At 47.5% G+C, this 23,398-nt stretch overlaps 1 protein-coding gene across 12 annotated transcripts in view; it reads right to left on the bottom strand.

Moving 5' to 3' along the window:
* Nucleotides 1-23,398, bottom strand: part of PHACTR1 (phosphatase and actin regulator 1) — a 506,552-nt gene that overhangs the window by 149,424 nt on the left and 333,730 nt on the right. Inside the window, exon 1 of one of the 12 annotated variants that reach the window (XM_069730793.1) lies at nt 15,763-16,331. The exons of 8 other annotated variants lie outside the window; for them this stretch is intronic. In XM_069730793.1, coding sequence (XP_069586894.1) covers nt 15,763-16,012 — 250 coding nt within the window. In that variant the 5' untranslated portion in view covers nt 16,013-16,331. Of the gene's footprint in view, nt 1-7,469; nt 7,673-15,762; nt 16,332-23,398 lie in introns of those variants that run through there. 3 more of the 12 variants (XM_069730800.1, XM_069730802.1, XM_069730795.1) reach the window with 3 other exon arrangements.

The raw sequence follows: 23,398 nt of genomic DNA, 5'->3' as shown, positions 1-23,398 counted from the left end.
CCTTAAAATTTTAAGTCAAAGCAGACTTCTGCTGCCTGCTTTTATTATATTGCGCTGTAAAGTTTTTTAGGAAATGGTGCTACTTACATATAATCTTATATAAACATAAGAACACAAATGAATGTATTAGACTGTATGACTCCAACCAACCATGGCCATAATACCACTGAATTGGGATAAAGGGGTTCTTCAGTGAAGATAACTGATAACCTATGCACAGTATAGGAGATAACTTACTGATCCAACCCCTGGGACCTGCACAGTGGGGCATCTTTCTCCCAGTTAGAATGGAGCACATGCGGGACTGCAGCTCTATTTCCTCCCTATGGGGCTGCCAAGCACGACAGACATCATTTTCTGGCAGCCCCCGAGAGAATGAATGGGCATTTTGTATCAGTGATAAAATTGCTCAGCTGGGGCTAAAAGTTCCCCTTTCTGCCTATCGCTGCGGGTGCTAGCAGTCAGACTCTCACCGATCGATATTGACAATAGATGATGACATGCAGTATTGACCAGCACATTTGTTTCTTGTCTGAAGGTCCTGAACGTAATGAAGCTTTCTTGTTAAAAGGAATCTGTCACCAGGTTATTGTGACCCCATTTGAGAGAAGCAAAATGTAGAGACAGATATCCTGATTCCAGTGGTGTGTCACTTACTGGGCTGCTTGCTGCAGTTTTCATAAAATCCTTGTTTTATTTGCTGCAGATCTAGCAGTTCTCTGAATGCTGAATTCTGTATAGCCCCGCCCACACCACTGATTGGCAGCTTTCTGCCTATGCACAGTATGCAGAGAAAGCTGCCAATCAGTGGTGGATATACGCAGCTCAGGAATATGGAGGACTACCTGGCAGCAGGTTTACTGGTCCTCTAGCGATAATCTCCTGCTACTAAAACACTGTCACTCTCACTGTCACTCTCCATAAGGAGAAACCTTACCCATTAGACCTCAGTCCAGAGCCTCTCACCTAGCCAAATCAGTTCTCATGCTTCGCACTGACGAGGGCCAACAGCCCGAAACACCGTGTCTACGAATTGAGATACTGATTTGGCTTTTATCCTAAGTCATATTGCACGACTCGTTAAAGGGTTGATTGTGACTTGTAGGATCCCTACTTCCAACAGGTGGGGCTATAGAGTTTAAGTCCTCTTTTTCTCTGAAGAGGCAATTTGCATATTATATTTCCCAGAGGAGCATTGCACGGCGAATAAGCCTCCTTACCTTGACAAGACTGAGATGGTATATCACTCTCCATAAGGAGAAACGATACCACTTAGGCTACGTTCACATTTGCGTTGTTGGGCGCAGCGTCGTCGACGCATACCGACGCATGCGTCATGCGCCCCTATCTTTAACATGGGGGGCGCATGGATATGCGCCGGTATGCGTTGTAATGCGTTTTACGATGCATGCGTCCCTTTGACGCACAAGACAGGGCACGGACGACGCTACTTGTAGCGTTTTCCCTGTGCCAAAATTCCAGAACTTTACAAGTTTATGACAACGCATGCGTCATAAAACGCTGCATTGTGTACATGCGTTGTGGGTTGCGTTGACGACGCTGCGCCCAACAACGCAAATGTGAATGTAGCCTTAGACCCCTGCTACTAAAACAGTGATTTTATGAAAACAACAGATAGCAGCCCAGTGAGTGACCCATCAATAGAATCGGGGTCTCTGTCTCTACATTTTGCTGTGGTCAGATAAGGTAGCAAAGACCTGGTGACAGATTCCCTTTAAAGAAATGTTTGACACATTGATTAAATATGCTATAAATCTATTGATCAGCACATTGCCAACTACTACAAAGGAAACCCACAGACTAGAATAAAGAAAGACTCTGCACATACAACCACATGTTAAGTTGCCCTGATATCAGAACCTCATTGATAAAACATTTATGCTATAAAAAAGTGACATGTACCCTTTCCGTAAGAAAATCAGCGAGATCTCCTTCTGACTACGGCGCCCCCTCTGCTCATGGAAAATGCCCAAATGCTCAGTCCGCCTATACAGAAAGAATATCTGGTGATCGCCATATAGTCCGTCCAGGACACGTGGCATTTCTGGTTCTTGTATTCTTTTATTACATCGCAAGCGTGATTTTCGTAAATGGTGTCACCATCACTTACCTGCTGCTAATCACTTGGCAGATGCTAATCAGCACTGCTCCTCCAGAAGAGCCATCCAATTCCCCATCATCCCTCGCATTTCTACATCACTACACAATCAACAAGTATCCAAACCTGAGTACAGTAGTTAAGGCTCAACACCGCCGTTCATTAGGACGTCATTTACCTGTCAGATACTAATTATTATGCTGTAAATAAATCAGCCAACGGGAAACAAACAAAACCAAATACAGTATTAAAGAAAAACAAATGGAAAGTAAAAAAAGGACGTTTAAAGATCTGTAACTTGAGTAGAAAAAAAAGTTTTGCCGCAAATTAATAACAAAATCCATTATGAATTTGCAGCAAGATCCACGTGTAGATTATGGTAGATTTTCCTCAAATTTACTACTAAATGGAAAATGTGTGGTTTATCTGCCTTTTATGAAGTTGGTCCTGCATCATGTACATTGATTTCTGCAAACATTTCTGTAACAGACTTACTGTGTATGAACAGCTCCTAAGTTGACTGCTCTGGTAACAGCTTCCACCATGCCACTATTCTGCCATGCTTTAACAGTAGCTTTTCTAATGTGGCACCCCAAGAGTCCGGTTGCCACAGTGGCATTGCCTCCCTCACAGGGAATAATGTCATGCCTGGAAGCAAGGAGGGGTCCCCTTACCAGGTGTCAGTAGTAGAGAAGTAGAGCAGAACCTGGGGAGTGGAGCTGTGATTAAACTCGCCCCAGAGCTGAGCGCTAGGAACCGGATATCGGGGTCCTTGGTTGTGTGGGTACTGAAGTCTCAGCTGCTAAATCCAGAGGTCAGGGGACTGCAGGTTTGCACACTTGTGGTCACAGGCCTACCGATCTCTATCACTTCTCTCATCGAAGCACACAACTAATATAATAGGTTATTAAGAAGAAGAGACAGTCAGAAGAATTTCCAGAGGATCAGACTGCAGTCAATGGCACATATTTATCAAGGCTGTGCAAACACATGATGGACAGTCTAAAAATGCGCTAGATTTAAGATGGTCTAATCTAAGTTCACTTCACCTGTTAGCTAATTTAGTTCCAGAAAAGGGTACCACAATTATGTTTTTACGCATGGTGTTGAATATTAAACCATACCCCTTTTCACCAAAGCCATGCCCCTTGAAGGACAAGTTGTAAAAGGTGTTTAAAATACAGCATCAATATGGCGCTAATCATAAAAGTTTTTTAGTGTGAAATATGCCACAATTCTGGCAAATTTAGCTTCAAAAACATATTCCCATTGTGTGTACTCTGTGACTATGGAAAAAGGTAAGGGTTGCTGCATACACAATATGGCAGACTTTAATCAGTTGCTCTTTTTGGATGTATTGGAGCCATGCAAAATGGCAATGTTGAGCTCTGCCTTATAAAGGTTGAACATGCAATACCAGTGCAAAGTTTGGACACCTGTTCATGCAATGGTTTTGATTGTTCTTATAAGAATGTGCACATTGCAGATTCAGGATAAAGGCAGTCAGAACACATATAAAAACAGTGAGTAAAGAAAAACGTGTGAAATAAACAAGAAAATGTTTTAAATCTTATAAATTCATGGTTCAAAGTGTTGGCACCCTTCAAATTTTTCCAGAAAGTGAAATATTTCTCCTACAAAATGATTGCAATTGCACATGCTTATTTCTTTTGTGTGTATTGGAACAACACAAAAAAACATGACCCATGACTTAAAATGCAAACCCAGCTTTCTGACACTAGACACTATAATGTGACTCCAAGTCCTTTCGTAATCTTCAGATTTCATGATGCATGGCACACAGTCAAGGCACCCAGTGCCAGAGGCAGGAAACCAACTCCAAAACATCTTTGAACCTCCACCATATTTGACTGTAGGTACTGTGTTCTTTTCTTTGTAGGCCTCATTCTGTTTTCAGTAAACAGTAGAATGATGCGCTTTTCCAAACAGCTCTACCTTGATCCCATCTGTCCAGATGCTTTCCCAAAAGGATTTTGGCTTACTCACATACATTTTAGCAAACTGCAGTCTAGCTTTTTAATGTCTCTGTATCAGCAGTGAGGTCATCCTGGTTCTCCTGCCCTAGTGTTTAGTTTCATTCAAATGTTTATGGAGAGTTTGTGCTGACACTGATGCACCATTAGCCTGCAGGACAGCTTAAATTTCTTTGGAACTTGATTGGGGCTGCTTATCCACCATCCAGACTATCCTGCAACCTTCCATCAATTTTTCTCTGCCTTCCACATTCAGAGAGATTAGTAACAGTGCCATGGGTTGTAAACTTCTTGATTATGTTGAACATCAAGATCTCTGGAGATGGATTTGTAACCTTGAGATTGTTGATATTTTTCAACAATTTTGGTTCTGAGTTCACAAATTAACTCTTGACGAGGCACACCTGTTCACTGCAAGCTATTCCAAGTGACTACCTGATGAAACTGCTTGAGATAATGTGTATAAAGCCGTCATCAGGGTAAAATGGGTGTACTTTGAGGGATCTAACATATAACGTATATTCTGATTTGCCTCACATGTGTTTCTTTACTCCTCATTTCCATATTAAAGGTTGAACTTGTCTTTTTCCAACACATATAAGTATGTAACTATGTATATGTATTCCTTTGCAGTTTTGCTGCCTTCAGTCTGAATCTACAATGTGCACATTAAGAACCTGGAAAACCACTGCATGAACAAGTGTCTCCAAACTCTTGGCTGGTACTATGGGATATCTGTGGATGAGGCCGTTCTCCTGAATTACTGTCTCTATGGAAGCTTTCTCACATCTGTTTAAGTGATTGAATCCCTACTTGAAATGAAATTAATGTGATGAATCATCCGTCTCTATTAGTTATCATGACCCGAGCAGCGCAAGGTTTATTTCCTTAGTACAACTTAACTCTTTCTGCACCCTGCAAGGGGTATTCGTCTTATTTTTGTCAGTAATACTTTTCAGATACATTTAGGGTCCTAGATTACCTTTCCCACCATTTACAAAGGTTAGAAGGTATAAAGACCTACACCTACCGATGGCCATTTATTACAGTGAGTCAAAAAAGTATTTAGTCAATTTAGTCAGCCTCCAATGTGCAAGTTCTCCAACTTAAAAAGATGAGAGGCCTGTAATTGACATCATAGGCACAGTAGACCACAACTATGAGAGTCAAAATGAGAAAACAAATCCAGAAGATCACCCTGTCTGATTCGGCAAGAATTATTTAGCAAATTATGGTGAAAAATAAGTATTTGGTCATTAACAGAAGTTCATCTCAATATTTTGTTATATATCCTTTTTTGGCAATGACAGAGGTCAAACGTTTTCTGTAAGTCTTCACAAGGTTGCCACACACTGTTGATGGTATGTTTGACCATTCCTCCATGCAGATCTCCTCTAGAGCAGTGATGTTTTGGGCCTGTCACTGGGCAACATGGACTTTCAACTCCCTGCAAAGGTTTTCTATGGGGTTCAGATCTGGAGACTGCCCAGGCCACTCCAGGACCTTCATATGCTTCTTATAAAGCCACTCCTTTGTTGTATTACTCACCTGAATTATAGACAGCTGTCTTACGTAGTCACCTTTATAAAAGACTCCTGTCCACAAACTCAATTAATCAGTCAGACTCTAACCTCTACAACATGGGCAAGACCAAAGAGCTTTATAGGGAAGTCAGGGACAAGATCATAGACCTGCACAAAGCTGGAATGGGCTACAAAACCATAAGTAAGATGCTGGGTGAGAAGGAGACAACTGTTGGTGCAATAGTAAGAAAATGGAGGAAATACAAACTGACTGTCAATTGACATCAATCTCTGGCACCATGCAAAATCTCACCTCGTGGTGTATCCTTGATCATGAGGAAGGTTAGAGATCAACCTAAAACTACACAGGGGAAACTTGCTAATAATCTCAAGGCAGCTGGAACCACAGTCACCAAGAAAACCATTGGTAACACAATACGCTGTAAAGGTTTGAATCTTGCAGTGCTCGCAAGGTCCCCCTGCTCAAGAAGGCACAAGTGCAAGTTTACCAATAAACACCTGGATGATTCTGTGAGTGATTGGGAGATGATGCTGTGGTCAGAGGAGACAAACATTGAGCTCTTTGGCATTAATTCATCTCGCCGTGTTTGGAGGAAGAGAAATTCTGCCTATGACCCAAAGAACACAGTCCCCACTGTCAATCATGGAGGTGGAAACATTATGTTTTGGGGGTGTTTCTCTGCTAAGGGCACAGGACTACTTCACTGCATCAATAGGAGAATGGATGGAGCCATGTACCGTAAAATCCTGAGTGACAACCTCCTTCACTTTGCCAGGACATTAAAAATGGGTCATGGCTGGATCTTCCAGCGAGACAATGACCCAAAACATACAGCCAAGGCAACAAAGGAGTGACTCAAACAGAAGCATATTAAGGTCATGGAGTGGCCTAGTCAGTCTCCAGACCTTAATCCCATAGAAAACTTATCGAAGGAGTTGAAGCTCCGAGTTGCCAAACAACAGCCTCAAAATCTTAATGATTTAGAGATGATATGCAAAGAGGAGTGGACCAAAATTCCTCCTGACATGTGCGCAAACCTCATCATCCGCTGCAAGAAAAAGTCTGACTGCTGTGCTTGCCAACACGGGTTCTACCACCAAGCATTAAGTCTTCTTTTCCAGAGGGATCAAATACTTATTTCTCACTGCAAAATGCAAATACATTTACTGTATATGATTTATAAAATGTGATTTTCTGGATTTTATTTTTGATATTCCATCTCTCAATGTCAAAACTGACCTACCCTTAAAATTATAGACTGTTCATGTCTTTGTCAGTGGGTAAACTTACAAAATCAGCAAGGGATCAAATACTTATTTCCTTCACTGTATAGGTTATACAGCACTGTATACAGACTGCCCACAATGGACATGTGTAGGGTATACAAACTGGGGCTAATAGAGAGGAATATAGTATACAGCACACTACCCATATTCTTCCGTGTTCTTCTTGCTATTTTAATGGAAGTATCTGGAAATGTCTCTATGCTAGTAATAACCCTCTCCTGGTGGGTACAGCTTCAGAATATGCAGTCTGCACAGGTCGGAAATCTCACTGAAGCCTGTAAATCACTGGTGCATAATTAGCAATAGCCATTATTATTAATTGTATGATCATCTCTTCTATCTGCTATCTATACATCTGTATAACCATTCTCAGTATTAATAACCATATGCTTGATCAGCTCGTTCTATCTATCTATCTATCTATCTATCTATCTATCATTTATCCATATATTTCCAGTAAGATCAATCATACCGTCCTATGATGAGCTGCATTCTTCCTTATGAGTGTCACAATCTGTCTCTCACCTATCTTATAAGTGGATCCAGCCATGGAGCCAGGTGACCGTCCACTAGTGGGAACAAACCACGACCAGATCTGTACAACTCCTCTGCTGAGGGAATGACGCTGCTTTGTGAGAAATCAATAGTTATTGTGTAGTCTTCAGTTCCCAGCACAGTGTTGAGAGAAGGAGACAGAGAATCCGACCCATTCTGCACCTCCAGGAGATAGAGGTGTACCCCAACACCAAGCACACCTCCTGCTGGCCTTCAAAACTCACATCCCTAGAGTGGTGCCCAATAATAAACTAAAACTATTCCATCAGTTGAATACTGAAAAATGATATCTACTGCACGGTACATGTTTCTACAACATGGAAGCCTTTGGGTGACGAGTGCCACTTTATATCTGACAATGGCATCCGCTTATTGTATACTGTATATAATGAGCTTTTCATGACATATACACTGCACAGATGATGTGAGAGCCTTTGGGTGACAGAAGCCACGGTCTGGCATCTCCCTGCCGTGTATACAATATGTCCTACGTAAGACGTACAGTGTATAAGCTCCGGATGTGTACATGTTTAATGACCTATCACAGATGCTATACATATATATATATATATACAATGTTTGCAGTGCCCCTATGTATACACACGTGCAGTCTGACGCACTTTCCAATACAGTCGAAAAAAACAAAAACAATCCACTAGACAGAAGCGTCAATGTATACAAGGGCTTATCCCGACAGCTGCGCCAGGCTCCTAATATATATGCCGAGAACTTTACTATTTACATACACCAGAGCCAATAAATGTGATTTATCCACCTGGTATTTCAGCTGTATACTGTAATGTATTCTACAATGTACTCCAATATATTCTCAGCTGTATACTCCACTGTATTCTGCTGTATACTCCACTATATTCTCAGCTGTATACTCCACTGCACTCTCCACTGTATTCTGCTGTATACTCCACTGTATTACACTGTATACTCCACTGTATTCTGCTGTATATTCAATTATATTCTCAGCTGTATACTCCACTGTATTTTGCTGTATATTCAATTATATTCTCAGCTGTATTCTCCACTGTATTCTGCTGTATCCTCCACTATATTTTGCTGTATACTCCACTGTACTCTCCACTATATTCTGCTGTATAATGCACTGTATACGCCACTGGATTCTGCTGTGTACTCCACTGTATTCTGCTGTATACTACACTGTATTCTCCACTGTATTCTACAATGTATCATTAGCTGTATACTGCGCTGTCCCCTCAGCTGTATACTGCGCTGTCCCCTCAGCTGTATACTGCGCTGTCTCCTCAGCTGTACACTGCGCTGTCCCCTCAGCTGTATACTGCGCTGTCCCCTCAGCTGTACACTGCGCTGTCCCCTCAGCTGTATACTGCGCTGTCTCCTCAGCTGTATACTGCTCTGTCCCCTCAACTGTATACTGCGCTGTCTCCTCAGCTGTATACTGCTCTGTCCCCTCAACTGTATACAGCGCTGTCTCCTCAGCTGTATACTGCGCTGTCCCCTCAGCTGTATACTGCGCTATCTCCTCAGCTGTATACTGCTCTGTCCCCTCAACTGTATACTGTGCTGTCTCCTCAGCTGTATACTACACTGTCCCCTCAGCCGTATACTGCTTTGTCCCTTCAGCTGTATACTGCGCTCTCATCAGCTGTATACTGCGCTGTCTCCTCAGCTGTATACTGCACTGTCCCCTCAGCTGTATACTGCGCTGTCCCCTCAGCTGTATACTGTACTGTATCCTCAGCTGTATACTGCACTGTCCCCTCAGCTGTATACTGCACTGTCTCCTCAGCTGTATACTGCGCTGTCTCCTCAGCTGTATACTGCTCTGTCCCTGCAGCTGTATTCTGCACTGTCCCATCAGCTGTATACTGCACTGTCTCCTCAGCTGTATACAGCGCTGTCTCCTCAGCTGTATACTGCGCTGTCTCCTCAGCTGTACACTGCTCTGTCCCCGCAGCTGTATACTACACTGTCCCCTCAGCTGTATCCTGCACTGTCTCCTCAGCTGTATCCTGCACTGTCTCCTCAGCTGGATTCTGCACTGTCCCCTTAGCTGTATACTGCGCTGTCTCCTCAGCTGTATACTGTGCTGTCTCCTCAGCTGTATACTGCTCTGTCCCCGCAGCTGTATACTGCACTGTCCCATCAGCTGTATACTGCACTGTCCCCTCAGCTGTATCCTGCACTGTCTCCTCAGCTGTATCCTGCACTGTCTCCTCAGCTGTATCCTGCACTGTCCCCTCAGCTGTATACTGCACTGTCCCCTCAGCTGTATCCTGCACTGTCTCCTCAGCTGTATCCTGCACTGTCTTCTCAGCTGTATCCTGCACTGTCTCCTCAGCTGTAAACTGCTCTGTCCCCTCAGCTGTATCCTGCATTGTCCCCTTAGCTGTATCCTGCACTGTCCCCTCAGCTGTATACTGCGCTATATCCTCAGCTGTATACTGCGCTGTCCCCTCAGCTGTATACTGCGCTGTCTCCTCAGCTGTATACTGCTGTCCCCTCAGCTGTATACTGCGCGGTCTCCTCAGCTGTACACTGCTCTGTCCCCTCAGCTGTACACTGCTCTGTCCCCTCAGCTGTATACTGCTCTGTCCCCTCAGCTGTACACTGCGCTGTCTCCTCAGCTGTATACTGCTCTGTCCCCTCAGCTGTATACTGCGCTGTCCCCTCAGCTGTATACTGCTGTCTCCTCAGCTATATACTGCGCTGTCCCCTCAGCTGTATACTGCTCTGTCTCCTCAGCTGTATACTGCTCTGTCCCCTCAGCTGTATACTGCGCTGTCTCCTCAGCTGTATACTGCTCTGTCTCCTCAGCTGTATACTGCGCTGTCCCCTCAGCTGTATACTGCGCTGTCTCCTCAGCTGTATACTGCTCTGTCTCCTCAGCTGTATACTGCGCTGTCCCCTCAGCTGTACACTGCGCTGTCTCCTCATCTGTATACTGCTCGATCCCCTCAGCTGTATAGTGCGCTGTCTCCTCAGCTGTATACTGCTCTGTCTCCTCAGCTGTATACTGCTCTGTCCCCTCAGCTGTATACTGCGCTGTCTCCTCAGCTGTATACTGCTCTGTCCCCTCAGCTGTATACTGCGCTGTCCCCTCAGCTGTATACTGCTCTGTCTCCTCAGCTGTATACTGCGCTGTCCCCTCAGCTGTATACTGCTCTGTCTCCTCAGCTGTATACTGCTCTGTCCCCTCAGCTGTATACTGCTCTGTCCCCTCAGCTGTATACTGCGCTGTCTCCTCAGCTGTATACTGCGCTGTCTCCTCAGCTGTATACTGCTCTGTCCCCTCAGCTGTACACTGCTCTGTCCCCTCAGCTGTATACTGCTCTGTCCCCTCAGCTGTACACTGCGCTGTCTCCTCAGCTGTATACTGCTCTGTCCCCTCAGCTGTATACTGCGCTGTCCCCTCAGCTGTATACTGCTGTCTCCTCAGCTGTATACTGCGCTGTCCCCTCAGCTGTATACTGCTCTGTCTCCTCAGCTGTATACTGCTCTGTCCCCTCAGCTGTATACTGCGCTGTCTCCTCAGCTGTATACTGCTCTGTCTCCTCAGCTGTATACTGCGCTGTCCCCTCAGCTGTATACTGCGCTGTCTCCTCAGCTGTATACTGCTCTGTCTCCTCAGCTGTATACTGCGCTGTCCCCTCAGCTGTACACTGCGCTGTCTCCTCATCTGTATACTGCTCGATCCCCTCAGCTGTATAGTGCGCTGTCTCCTCAGCTGTATACTGCTCTGTCTCCTCAGCTGTATACTGCACTGTCCCCTCAGCTGTACACTGCTGTCCCCTCAGCTGTATACTGCTCTGTCTCCTCAGCTGTATACTGCGCTGTCCCCTCAGCTGTACACTGCGCTGTCTCCTCAGCTGTATACTGCTCTGTCCCCTCAGCTGTATACTGCTCTGTCCCCTCAGCTGTACACTGCTGTCTCCTCAGCTGTATACTGCTCTGTCCTCTCAGCTGTATACTGCTCTGTCTCCTCAGCTGTATACTGCGCTGTCCCCTCAGCTGTACACTGCGCTGTCTCCTCAGCTGTATACTGCTCTATCCCCTCAGCTGTATACTGCGCTGTCTCCTCAGCTGTATACTGCGCTGTCTCCTCAGATGTATACTGCACTGTCCCCTCAGCTGTACACTGCGCTGTCGCCTCAGCTGTATACTGCTCTATCCCCTCAGCTGTATACTGCGCTGTCTCCTCAGCTGTATACTGCTCTGTCTCCTCAGCTGTATACTGCGCTGTCTCCTCAGCTGTATACTGCTCTGTCCCCTCAGCTGTACACTGCTCTGTCCCCTCAGCTGTACACTGCTGTCTCCTCAGCTGTATACTGCTCTGTCCTCTCAGCTGTATACTGCTCTGTCTCCTCAGCTGTATATTGCGCTGTCCCCTCAGCTGTACACTGCGCTGTCTCCTCAGCTGTATACTGCTCTATCCCCTCAGCTGTATACTGCGCTGTCTCCTCAGCTGTATACTGCTCTGTCCTCTCAGCTGTATACTGCTCTGTCCCCTCAGCTGTATACTGCTCTATCCCCTCAGCTGTATACTGCGCTGTCTCCTCAGCTGTATACTGCTCTGTCTCCTCAGCTGTATACTGCGCTGTCCCCTCAGCTGTATACTGCGCTGTCTCCTCAGCTGTATACTGCTCTGTCTCCTCAGCTGTATACTGCGCTGTCCCCTCAGCTGTACACTGCGCTGTCCCCTCAGCTGTATACTGCTCTATCCCCTCAGCTGTATACTGCGCTGTCTCCTCAGCTGTATACTGCTCTGTCTCCTCAGCTGTATACTGCACTGTCCCCTCAGCTGTACACTGCTCTGTCCCCTCAGCTGTATACTGCTCTGTCCTCTCAGCTGTATACTGCTCTGTCTCCTCAGCTGTATACTGCGCTGTCCCCTCAGCTGTACACTGCGCTGTCTCCTCAGCTGTATACTGCTCTGTCCCCTCAGCTGTATACTGCTCTGTCCCCTCAGCTGTACACTGCTGTCTCCTCAGCTGTATACTGCTCTGTCCTCTCAGCTGTATACTGCTCTGTCTCCTCAGCTGTATACTGCGCTGTCCCCTCAGCTGTACACTGCGCTGTCTCCTCAGCTGTATACTGCTCTATCCCCTCAGCTGTATACTGCGCTGTCTCCTCAGCTGTATACTGCTCTGTCTCCTCAGCTGTACACTGCTCTGTCCCCTCAGCTGTATACTGCACTGTCCCCTCAGCTGTATACTGCTCTGTCCCCTCAGCCGTATACTGCTCTGTCCCCTCAGCTGTATACTGCGCTGTCTCCTCAGCTGTATACTGCTCTGTCTCCTCAGCTGTATACTGCTCTGTCCCCTCAGCTGTATACTGCGCTGTCCCTTCAGCTGTATACTGCGCTGTCTCCTCAGCTGTATACTGCTCTGTCCCCTCAGCTGTATACTGCTGTCCCCTCAGCTGTATACTGCGCGGTCTCCTCAGCTGTATACTGCTCTGTCCCCTCAGCTGTATACTGCTGTCCCCTCAGCTGTATACTGCGCTGTCTCCTCAGCTGTATACTGCTCTGTCCCCTCAGCTGTATACTGCTGTCCCCTCAGCTGTATACTGCGCTGTCTCCTCAGCTGTATAGTGCTCTGTCCCCTCAGCTGTATACTGCTGTCCCCTCAGCTGTACACTGCGCTGTCCCCTCAGCTGTATACTGCTCTGTCCCCTCAGCTGTACACTGCGCTGTCCCCTCAGCTGTATACTGCTCTGTCCCCTCAGCTGTATACTGCGCTGTCTCCTCAGCTGTATAGTGCTCTGTCCCCTCAGCTGTATACTGCTCTGTCCCCTCAGCTGTATACTGCTCTGTCCCCTCAGCTGTATACTGCTCTGTCCCCTCAGCTGTACACTGCGCTGTCCCCTCAGCTGTATACTGCTCTGTCCCCTCAGCTGTATACTGCTCTGTCCCCTCAGCTGTACACTGCGCTGTCCCCTCAGCTGTATACTGCTCTGTCCCCTCAGCTGTATACTGCTCTGTCCCCTCAGCTGTATACTGCGCTGTCTCCTCAGCTGTATAGTGCTCTGTCCCCTCAGCTGTATACTGCTCTGTCCCCTCAGCTGTATACTGCTCTGTCCCCTCAGCTGTATACTGCTCTGTCCCCTCAGCTGTATACTGCGCTGTCTCCTCAGCTGTACACTGCGCTGTCCCCTCAGCTGTATACTGCTCTGTCCCCTCAGCTGTATACTGCTCTGTCCCCTCAGCTGTATACTGCGCTGTCTCCTCAGCTGTATAGTGCTCTGTCCCCTCAGCTGTATACTGCTCTGTCCCCTCAGCTGTATACTGCTCTGTCCCCTCAGCTGTATACTGCTCTGTCCCCTCAGCTGTATACTGCGCTGTCTCCTCAGCTGTATACTGCGCTGTCCCCTCAGCTGTATACTGCTCTGTCCCCTCAGCTGTACACTGCGCTGTCCCCTCAGCTGTATACTGCTCTGTCCCCTCAGCTGTATACTGCTCTGTCCCCTCAGCTGTACACTGCGCTGTCCCCTCAGCTGTATACTGCTCTGTCCCCTCAGCTGTATACTGCGCTGTCCCCTCAGCTGTACACTGCGCTGTCTCCTCAGCTGTATACTGCTCTATCCCCTCAGCTGTATACTGCGCTGTCTCCTCAGCTGTATACTGCTCTGTCTCCTCAGCTGTACACTGCTCTGTCCCCTCAGCTGTATACTGCACTGTCCCCTCAGCTGTATACTGCTCTGTCCCCTCAGCCGTATACTGCTCTGTCCCCTCAGCTGTATACTGCGCTGTCTCCTCAGCTGTATACTGCTCTGTCTCCTCAGCTGTATACTGCTCTGTCCCCTCAGCTGTATACTGCGCTGTCCCTTCAGCTGTATACTGCGCTGTCTCCTCAGCTGTATACTGCTCTGTCCCCTCAGCTGTATACTGCTGTCCCCTCAGCTGTATACTGCGCGGTCTCCTCAGCTGTATACTGCTCTGTCCCCTCAGCTGTATACTGCTGTCCCCTCAGCTGTATACTGCGCTGTCTCCTCAGCTGTATACTGCTCTGTCCCCTCAGCTGTATACTGCTGTCCCCTCAGCTGTATACTGCGCTGTCTCCTCAGCTGTATAGTGCTCTGTCCCCTCAGCTGTATACTGCTGTCCCCTCAGCTGTACACTGCGCTGTCCCCTCAGCTGTATACTGCTCTGTCCCCTCAGCTGTACACTGCGCTGTCCCCTCAGCTGTATACTGCTCTGTCCCCTCAGCTGTATACTGCGCTGTCTCCTCAGCTGTATAGTGCTCTGTCCCCTCAGCTGTATACTGCTCTGTCCCCTCAGCTGTATACTGCTCTGTCCCCTCAGCTGTATACTGCTCTGTCCCCTCAGCTGTACACTGCGCTGTCCCCTCAGCTGTATACTGCTCTGTCCCCTCAGCTGTATACTGCTCTGTCCCCTCAGCTGTACACTGCGCTGTCCCCTCAGCTGTATACTGCTCTGTCCCCTCAGCTGTATACTGCTCTGTCCCCTCAGCTGTATACTGCGCTGTCTCCTCAGCTGTATAGTGCTCTGTCCCCTCAGCTGTATACTGCTCTGTCCCCTCAGCTGTATACTGCTCTGTCCCCTCAGCTGTATACTGCTCTGTCCCCTCAGCTGTATACTGCGCTGTCTCCTCAGCTGTACACTGCGCTGTCCCCTCAGCTGTATACTGCTCTGTCCCCTCAGCTGTATACTGCTCTGTCCCCTCAGCTGTATACTGCGCTGTCTCCTCAGCTGTATAGTGCTCTGTCCCCTCAGCTGTATACTGCTCTGTCCCCTCAGCTGTATACTGCTCTGTCCCCTCAGCTGTATACTGCTCTGTCCCCTCAGCTGTATACTGCGCTGTCTCCTCAGCTGTATACTGCGCTGTCCCCTCAGCTGTATACTGCTCTGTCCCCTCAGCTGTACACTGCGCTGTCCCCTCAGCTGTATACTGCTCTGTCCCCTCAGCTGTATACTGCTCTGTCCCCTCAGCTGTACACTGCGCTGTCCCCTCAGCTGTATACTGCTCTGTCCCCTCAGCTGCCCCGCAGACTCCTGTGCTCTGCCCAGCAGGGGTCGCCCCAGCAGCCCCTGTATATGATGAGGTGCCGGCTCTCCATGACTCGGGCCGTGTATCAGTCACAATGAGCTGAATGTCACCCAGAACCCTAATACCCGGCACTGAGACACCGCAGCCATCCAAGCAGAGCGCCCCCTCCCGGCAGAGGGCAATCTGCCATCACCGCACGATACCATAGGCAGGAGCCGGTGCCGCACACTGCAGATATGGCCCCTGCCGCTCGCACTCACCTTCCTCCCCGCGGCTGCAGTTGCTGCAGATGTGCTTGATCTCCTTGCCGATGTGACAGTGGATGACAAAGGACACGTTGTTGTTGTTCGTGGGCTCCTTCAGCGGCTTCATCCTCACTAAATAGAAGGCTTTCTTCCGGTGCTTGTCGCCTCCGCCGGTGCCAGGCGGCACAGAGCCCTCCCTGCAGCCAAACGACGGTAGCGAGAACATCCCGGGCTGCCTGCCGCCGTAGTGTGTGAGCTCCGCCATCCGCCCGCCGTCTTCTCACACACACATTGTCAGGAGGGAGGGAGGAGAGCAGCCTAAGTCTTGGGTGACCTCTGCAAAGTGCTGCCACCCAGCAGGCAGGCAGACATTGCTGTACCGGGCATGCCCTGCTGCACCCAGCGCTGACCCCTCAGCCCTACACTGCAGCCAGCCCCCAACACCCCACCCATAGTGCACTCAATGCCCAGCTTCAGTGACACACTGCAGACCCCCACCAGCCTGGCGTTCCTATATGGCACCCATGGGACCTTCACATTGCAAATCCACAGCCTGGTTCATTCTCACTGCAGAGTTTCTCCACAGCTTGGGATTGCACAAAATCTCAGTCACAAAGCTGCTAAAACAATGGGCAGCGAACTTTGCAATGTGAATGTGCCCCTGGTACCGTACCCACACACACATCCATACTACAGTGCCAGCTATGTATTCACAAACGTTTGCTCTCATCAATATAGTACACATCCCTCCTATATGGGGGTCAGAGTACCCATTGTACATAAATATCTCACATATAGTGTGACCTGATAAATAAAGAAGAAGCGAACGCGAAACGCGCGTCGGGGCAGAGGGACGCCGGGGCTCCTACTCGGGACGCATAGTAAAGGTATACACTTTTGGTATTTATACTGCCCATTTTTCTCATGCCATATTAGGTTCTAGCTTATCATTTTATGTGAGCAGGAGAGCTAGGAGTGTCTTTTATTAGGACATATGCTATTACAGCAGTACCTGGAAAATTTGTGACACTATCCTTCAGCCATATATCTAGGCAGTTCTTATTAGTGGGTCACCTTCATTATTTTTATATACTAGTGCTTATCCTGATGTATGTGAGGTAGCCTATGGCCGTGTTGTCCCCCTTTTTTGTGGATTCTATTCCCTTGTTTACATGTTGGTTACTATTTTTTATATTGAAATATTTTAATCTTTGTATTCAATAAAATTGTTTTTTATATTGGAGTACCATAGTGGTGATCATCTTTATTTATCAGGTCACACTATATGTGAGATATTTAGTGCCAGCTATGTACAGGATAGGTCAATATCAGACTGGCAGGGGTCTGGTACCCCCAGCACCCCCACCGATTAGCAGTTACCAGCTCCAGATGTAACCACATATTAGGAGCTGCACTGCGCAGCTCCATTCAGTGTGTAGTAGTCGCTACGGGGTCCTGAAGAGCGGCTCCTATTCTTCTGTGTAGTAGTCTCTGCGGAGTCCTGAAGAGCGGCTCCTATTCTTCTGTGTAGTAGTCGCTGCGGGGTCCTGAAGAGCGGCTCCTATTCTGTATAGTAGTCACTGTGGGGTCCTGAAGAGCGGCTCCTATTCTTCTGTGTAGTAGTCTCTGCGGGGTCCTGAAGAGCGGCTCCTGTTCTTCTGTGCAGTAGTCGCTGCGGGGTCCTGAAGAGCGGCTCCTATTCTTCTGTGTAGTAGTCACTGCAGGGTCCTGAAGAGCAGCTCCTATTCTTCTGTGTAGTAGTCACTGTGGGGTCCTGTAAAGCGGCTCCTATTCTTCTGTGCAGTAGTTGCTGCGGGTTCTGAATAGCGGCTCCTATTCTTCTGTGTAGTAGTCGCTGCGGGGTCCTGAAGAGGGGCTCCTATTCTGTGTAGTAGTCGTTGCGGGGTCCTGAAGAGCCGCTCCTATTCTGTGTAGTAGTCACTGTGGGGTCCTCAAGAGCGGCTCCTATTCTGTGTAGTAGTCGCTGCGGGGTCCTGAAGAGCGGCTCCTATTCTGTGTAGTAGTCGCTGCGGGGTCCTTTAGAGTGGCTCCTATTCTGTGTAGTAGTTGCTGTGGGGTCCTGAAGAGTGGCTCCTATTCTTTTGTGTAGTAGTCACTGCGGGGTCCTGAAGAGCGGCTCCTATTCTTTTGTGTAGTATTCGCTGCGGGGTCCTCAAGAGCAGCTCTTATTCTTCTGTGTAGTAGTCGCTGCGGGGTCCTCAAGAGTGGCTCCTATTCTTCTGTGCAGTAGTGACTGTGGGGTCCTCAAGAGCTGCTCTTTTTCTTCTGTTTAGTAGTCGCTGCGGGGTCCTGTAGAGCAGCTCCTATTTTTCTGTGTAGTAGTCGCTGCGCGGTCCTGAAGAGCGGCTCCTATTCTTCTGTGCAGTAGTCGCTGTGGGGTCCTGAAGAGCGGCTCCTATTCTGTGTAGTAGTCGCTACGGGGTCCTGAAGAGCGGCTCCTATTCTTCTGTGTAGTAGTCACTGCTGGGTCCTGAAGAGTGGCTCCTATTCTGTTTAGTAGTCACTGCGGGGTCCTCAAGAGCGGCTCTTTTTCTTCTGTGTAGTAGTCACTGCGGGTCCTCAAGAGCGGCTCTTTTTCTTCTGTGTAGTAGTCGCTGCGGGGTCCTGAAGAGCAGCTCCTATTCTTCTGTGTAGTAGTCACTGCGGGGTCCTCAAGAGCGGCTCTTATTCTTCTGTGTAGTAGTCACTGCGGGGTTCTCAAGAGCGGCTCTTATTCTTCTGTGTAGTAGTCACTGCGGGGTCCTGAAGAGTGGCTCCTATTCTGTGTAGTAGTCACTGCGGGGTCCTCAAGAGCGGCTGCTATTCTTCTGTGCAGTACTCACTGCAGGGTCCTCAAGAGCGGCTCTTTTTCTTCTGTGTAGTAGTCGCGAGGTCCTGAAGAGCGGCTCCTATTCTTCTGTGTAGTAGTCGCTGCGGGGTCCTGAAGAGCAGCTGCTATTCTTCTGTGCAGTACTCACTGCAGGGTCCTCAAGAGCGGCTCTTTTTCTTCTGTGTAGTAGTCACTGCAGGGTCCTCAAGAGCGGCTCTTTTTCTTCTGTGTAGTAGTCGCTGCGGGTCCTCAAGAGCGGCTCTTTTTCTTCTGTGTAGTAGTCGCTGCGGGGTCCTGAAGAGCAGCTCCTATTCTTCTGTGTAGTAGTCGCTGCGGGGTCCTGAAGAGCGGCTCCTATTCTGTGTAGTAGTCACTGCGGTGTCCTCAACAGCGGCTGCTATTCTTCTGTGCAGTACTCACTGCAGGGTCCTCAAGAGCGGCTCTTTTTCTTCTGTGTAGTAGTCGCTGCGGGGTCCTGAAGAGCGGCTCCTATTCTGTGTAGTAGTCACTGCGGGGTCCTCAAGAGCGGCTCTTATTCTTCTGTGTAGTAGTCACTGCGGGGTCCTCAAGAGCGGCTCTTATTCTGTGTAGTAGTCGCTGCAGGGTCCTGAAGAGCGGCTCCTATTCTGTGTAGTAGTCACTGCGGGGTCCTCAAAAGTGGCTCTTATTCTTCTGTGTAGTAGTCACTGCGGGGTCCTCAAGAGCGGCTCTTATTCTTCTGTGTAGTAGTCACTGCGGGGTCCTGAAGTGCGGCTCCTATTCTGTGTAGTTGCTGCGGCGTCCTGAAGAGTGGCTCCTATTCTTCTGTGTAATAGTCGCTGCGGGGTCCTGAAGAGCGGCTCCTATTCTTCTGTGTAGTAGTCACTGCTGGGTCCTCAAGAGCAGCTCTTTTTCTTCTGTGTAGTAGTCGCTGTGGGGTCCTGAAGAGCGGCTCCTATTCTTCTGCGTAGTAGTCGCTGCGGGGTCCTGAAGAGCAGCTCCTGTTCTGTGTTGTAGTCACTGCGGGGTCCTGAAGAGCGGCTCTCCTATTCTTCTGTGTAGTAGTCGCTGTGGGGTCCTGAAGAGCGGCTCACTTATTCTTCTGTGTAGTGGTTGCTGTGGGGTCCTGAAGAGCAGTGCCTATTCTTCTGTGTAGTAGTCGCTGTGGGGTCCTGAAGAGCGGCTCCTGTTCTTCTGTGTAGTAGTCGCTGTGGGGTTCTGAAGAGCTGCTCCTATTCTTCTGTTGGACATCCACTGATCTGATATTAATGACTCGTGCCAAGAATAGCTCATCAGTATAGTTTAACCAGACAACCCCTATAAAAACACATCTACGCGTTGCAGAAATGCTAAATGAACTTGCGATGCAGCTTGTGAGCACAGCGGCACGGCTTCTTTCTGCAGAATTTACTTTTTATGATGCACAATATGAAAAAAATTAAAAAAAACACACTGGAATATTGGCAGCAATTCTGCTCCATGAGCAGGAAACCTCACATCCATTAGTGGAGCTACAGCAGCCATGTTGCAGAGCCTTATTGTGCGCCACAAAACGTTATGCTGGCTTGTGTAAGATACCTTAGTTGTCAAGATCCCTGATTGCAGGCACTAAAGTGATTGTCGGGGTATCTGACAGTGATCACCTATTCTTAGGACAGGTCTTCAATATCTTATGAGTGGGGGCTCTGGTGACAGCTGGATGTAAGCATTGAATGGAGCTGTCAGCTGTCTTAGATAGGAGCTGCTCTGCAGTTCTCGGCAGCGGCCACTACACATTGACCAGTGCTGTTTAGATCCATTCATGGTTACATCCGGCCACCACCTATTAACAGCTGATCAGTGGTGGTGCTGGGTGTCGGACCCCCATCGGTCTGATATTGGTATCCCATTCTTAGGTCATCAATATTATATGCCTAGACAACCCCTTTAAATAGAAAATATAACTTATCACTAAGTTGTAACGAGTGTTCCACCTGTCATCGAGGCTGACCCCTGGGATTCCTCGCACCCATCCGTGAACACCCACCCCCTCAGATCAGCCCACGACTACTGACTCTATGAACGTCTAGGGTTTGTCCCCAGCTATCATGGACTTTTTGATTTATATGGGAATTAATTAGTGTTTAATATTGTACATTTATTCATACATGGAGGCTTCCCAATATGTCACGGTCCTATCAGAAATCTACATGTTAAGCCAGCATTAAAGGGGTTGTCTGAGATTCTAAGTATGGATGACCTGTCCGCAGTGAATGGGCAATAAGGTGCCGTACCCGACTGTAGTGTTTGTACACCGCTGACATCCAGCCAACTGATCGGTGGTAGTGCCGGAGTGTTGGACCTCCACTGATAACATATTGATGACCTGTGCCATTGTTTAGTCCCTTTAATCTAATGTATGGAAGCCTTCCTTCCACATGTGCACTGACATTCCAAGTGACAAGACTGATATTTTCCAATATTCTCACTGAATTCTTAAAATAAATCACATCATCCTTGTGAATTCCGTTGTGCATACATGACACATTTTAATATTTCAGGTCAGTTTAGATTTCTCCATATGGAAAACTGTAGCTTTCTCAAAAACCTATGCGATATGTGGATTAATGGGACATGTCCAGTAGATAACTCAGCACTGAGCTCGTGCATATGGCCGTATTATCGGTCAGTGTGCAATTCAATGAAACATCACATTGCACCCGGACCAATGTTATTCCATGGGGCCCGGCACATGTCCAATTTTTACCTTGGACAGAGTCTGTCCGAGGAAAAAATTGCTGCATGCCTGAATTTGCTCCGATATTCAGATTGCATTGGGCAATGCAAGTCAATGAGTGAGTGAAACACGATGGACTGCACTTGGATGACATCAAAGTGCAGCCCGATTTCTAGGGACTGACAGAATGAAGAAGATGGAGAAATTTGGCTTTTCATCTCCTCACAGTGTGCTCGAAATCTCTCATCTGAGAAAGCCAAATCACACGAAACTGACACTCGGATCAAACTATGATCAGAGTGTAATTTGCAGAACCGGCCCAATTATACCTGATGAGAGGATCTACTGCTGTCTGCACGAGCCCTTTCTGTGTTTCATTGCAGAGCTGAATGGATAGGATTTGGGAAGAACACCACAGAGGACAACCAAATATTCCTAATGTGACATGTATGGGAGAAAACCAGAATAACCAGAGAAAGCCGACGTTCACACACCATGAAACTGAAGGTCATTTCTTATGGTCCGTTATTACATGACGCAAGAAGGCACAATGCCACTCATTTTATAAGTTCATCCGAGGAACCTTTCTCAGACCAGTGATCTGCTGCATATTGTATACTCCCGCATAAGATGGCTTTTCACAGTGTTTTCTATGAAGCGCTGCAGTATTTCACAATAAAGCAAGCCTGGCTGCAATAATGCCAACTACGGAGAGAATGAATCAGCTGACAGGTTCCCTTTAACTTCACTGCCTCTGCAACAGTGCAGAATAAATGCAATATAGTACAAGGAAAACGTCTGGAATCAAGTTATACCAAATATGTTGACTGTAACCAACAAATAAAGTTGCACTCTGTAGTGCTATAGCATGCAAACATGAAATATGAATTGTATTACTGCACTAGAAAATATGAAAAATTGAGAATACTTAGCACATAAATTGGCCTATTCATGTGTACCTGGCAGCCAAAATAAGGCGATTCTCCTTGCTGGGACCTATCCTGTGGGGACTGCTCTCATGAGCTGATACCCTTCATTTATATGGGACAGTAGGATCCTGCTGAGGAGTGGAGTGCTCAGTCAGAGAGCCTATGTATACAAATATCAATTCATATTTCATGTTTGCATGCTATAGCGCTACAGAGTGCTACTTTGTTTGTTGGTTATACAGTGTATATGGAGATGGATACTGTTATGATCTGGTGGCCTTGGAGCAGCATGAGGCGTACTCTGGAGAAGGTGGAACCTGTACTGACCGCAAACCCTGAACTTAACAGCGCAACTAGAAGTAGCCGTGGGGAGTACCTAACACTCCCTAGACCCCTCGACACAGCCTAAGAAATAACTACCCCTAAAGACAGAAAAAGGAAACCTATCTTGCCTCAGAGAAAATCCCCAAAGGAAAGACAGCCCCCCACAAATATTGACTGTGAGAGGAGAGGGAAATAACATACGCAGACATGAAATCAGGATTTAGCATTGGAGGCCATACTAGCTAAAAAGAAAGAATAGAACAGAGTACTATGCGGTCAGTATAAAAACACTAGAAAATATCCACCACAGAAAAATACAAAACACCACATCTGACTAAAGACATGGAGGGTATATCTGCATCTCCAGAGAAATAGCTAGGCTGCAAAAAATCCTTCACAGACTAAGCTGGACAAGACAAAAACATGAAAATGCACAGAACTATAAGGTCCACAGCAGGTGGACAGCAAAAACAAAGCCAGGACTTATCTTTGAAGAAAAGCACAGCAAACAGGAGAGAGACCAGAAGGGATGAAATCCTCCAAAAACAATGGACAACTGGCACTGACTAAAGGATCAAGCAAGGCTATATAGCCCAGCCCAAATTGCAAAAAATAGATACACCTGATAAATGCTGCGATCCAACTACCGCAGCACTACCACTCATAACCACCGGAGGGAGCCCAAGAGCAGAATTCACAACAGGATACTCTTAGTAAGCACCTGTTCACACCTGATTTCTGTTTGGAAGTGACAGTCTTTTGATATTTGTATACTGTACATACTGTGTACTCTTTGACTGAGCACTCCAGTCCTCAGCCTCAGGCGTTTTTAATTACAGCAAGATCCTACCTACCTATATAAATGTAGGCTTC

The sequence above is a fragment of the Ranitomeya imitator genome, chromosome 6 (assembly GCF_032444005.1).
Source record: "Ranitomeya imitator isolate aRanImi1 chromosome 6, aRanImi1.pri, whole genome shotgun sequence".
Lineage (NCBI taxonomy): Eukaryota > Metazoa > Chordata > Amphibia > Anura > Dendrobatidae > Ranitomeya > Ranitomeya imitator.
The sequence above is the reverse complement of the archived record's forward strand: the minus strand, read 5'-3'. Positions and strand labels throughout refer to the sequence as shown.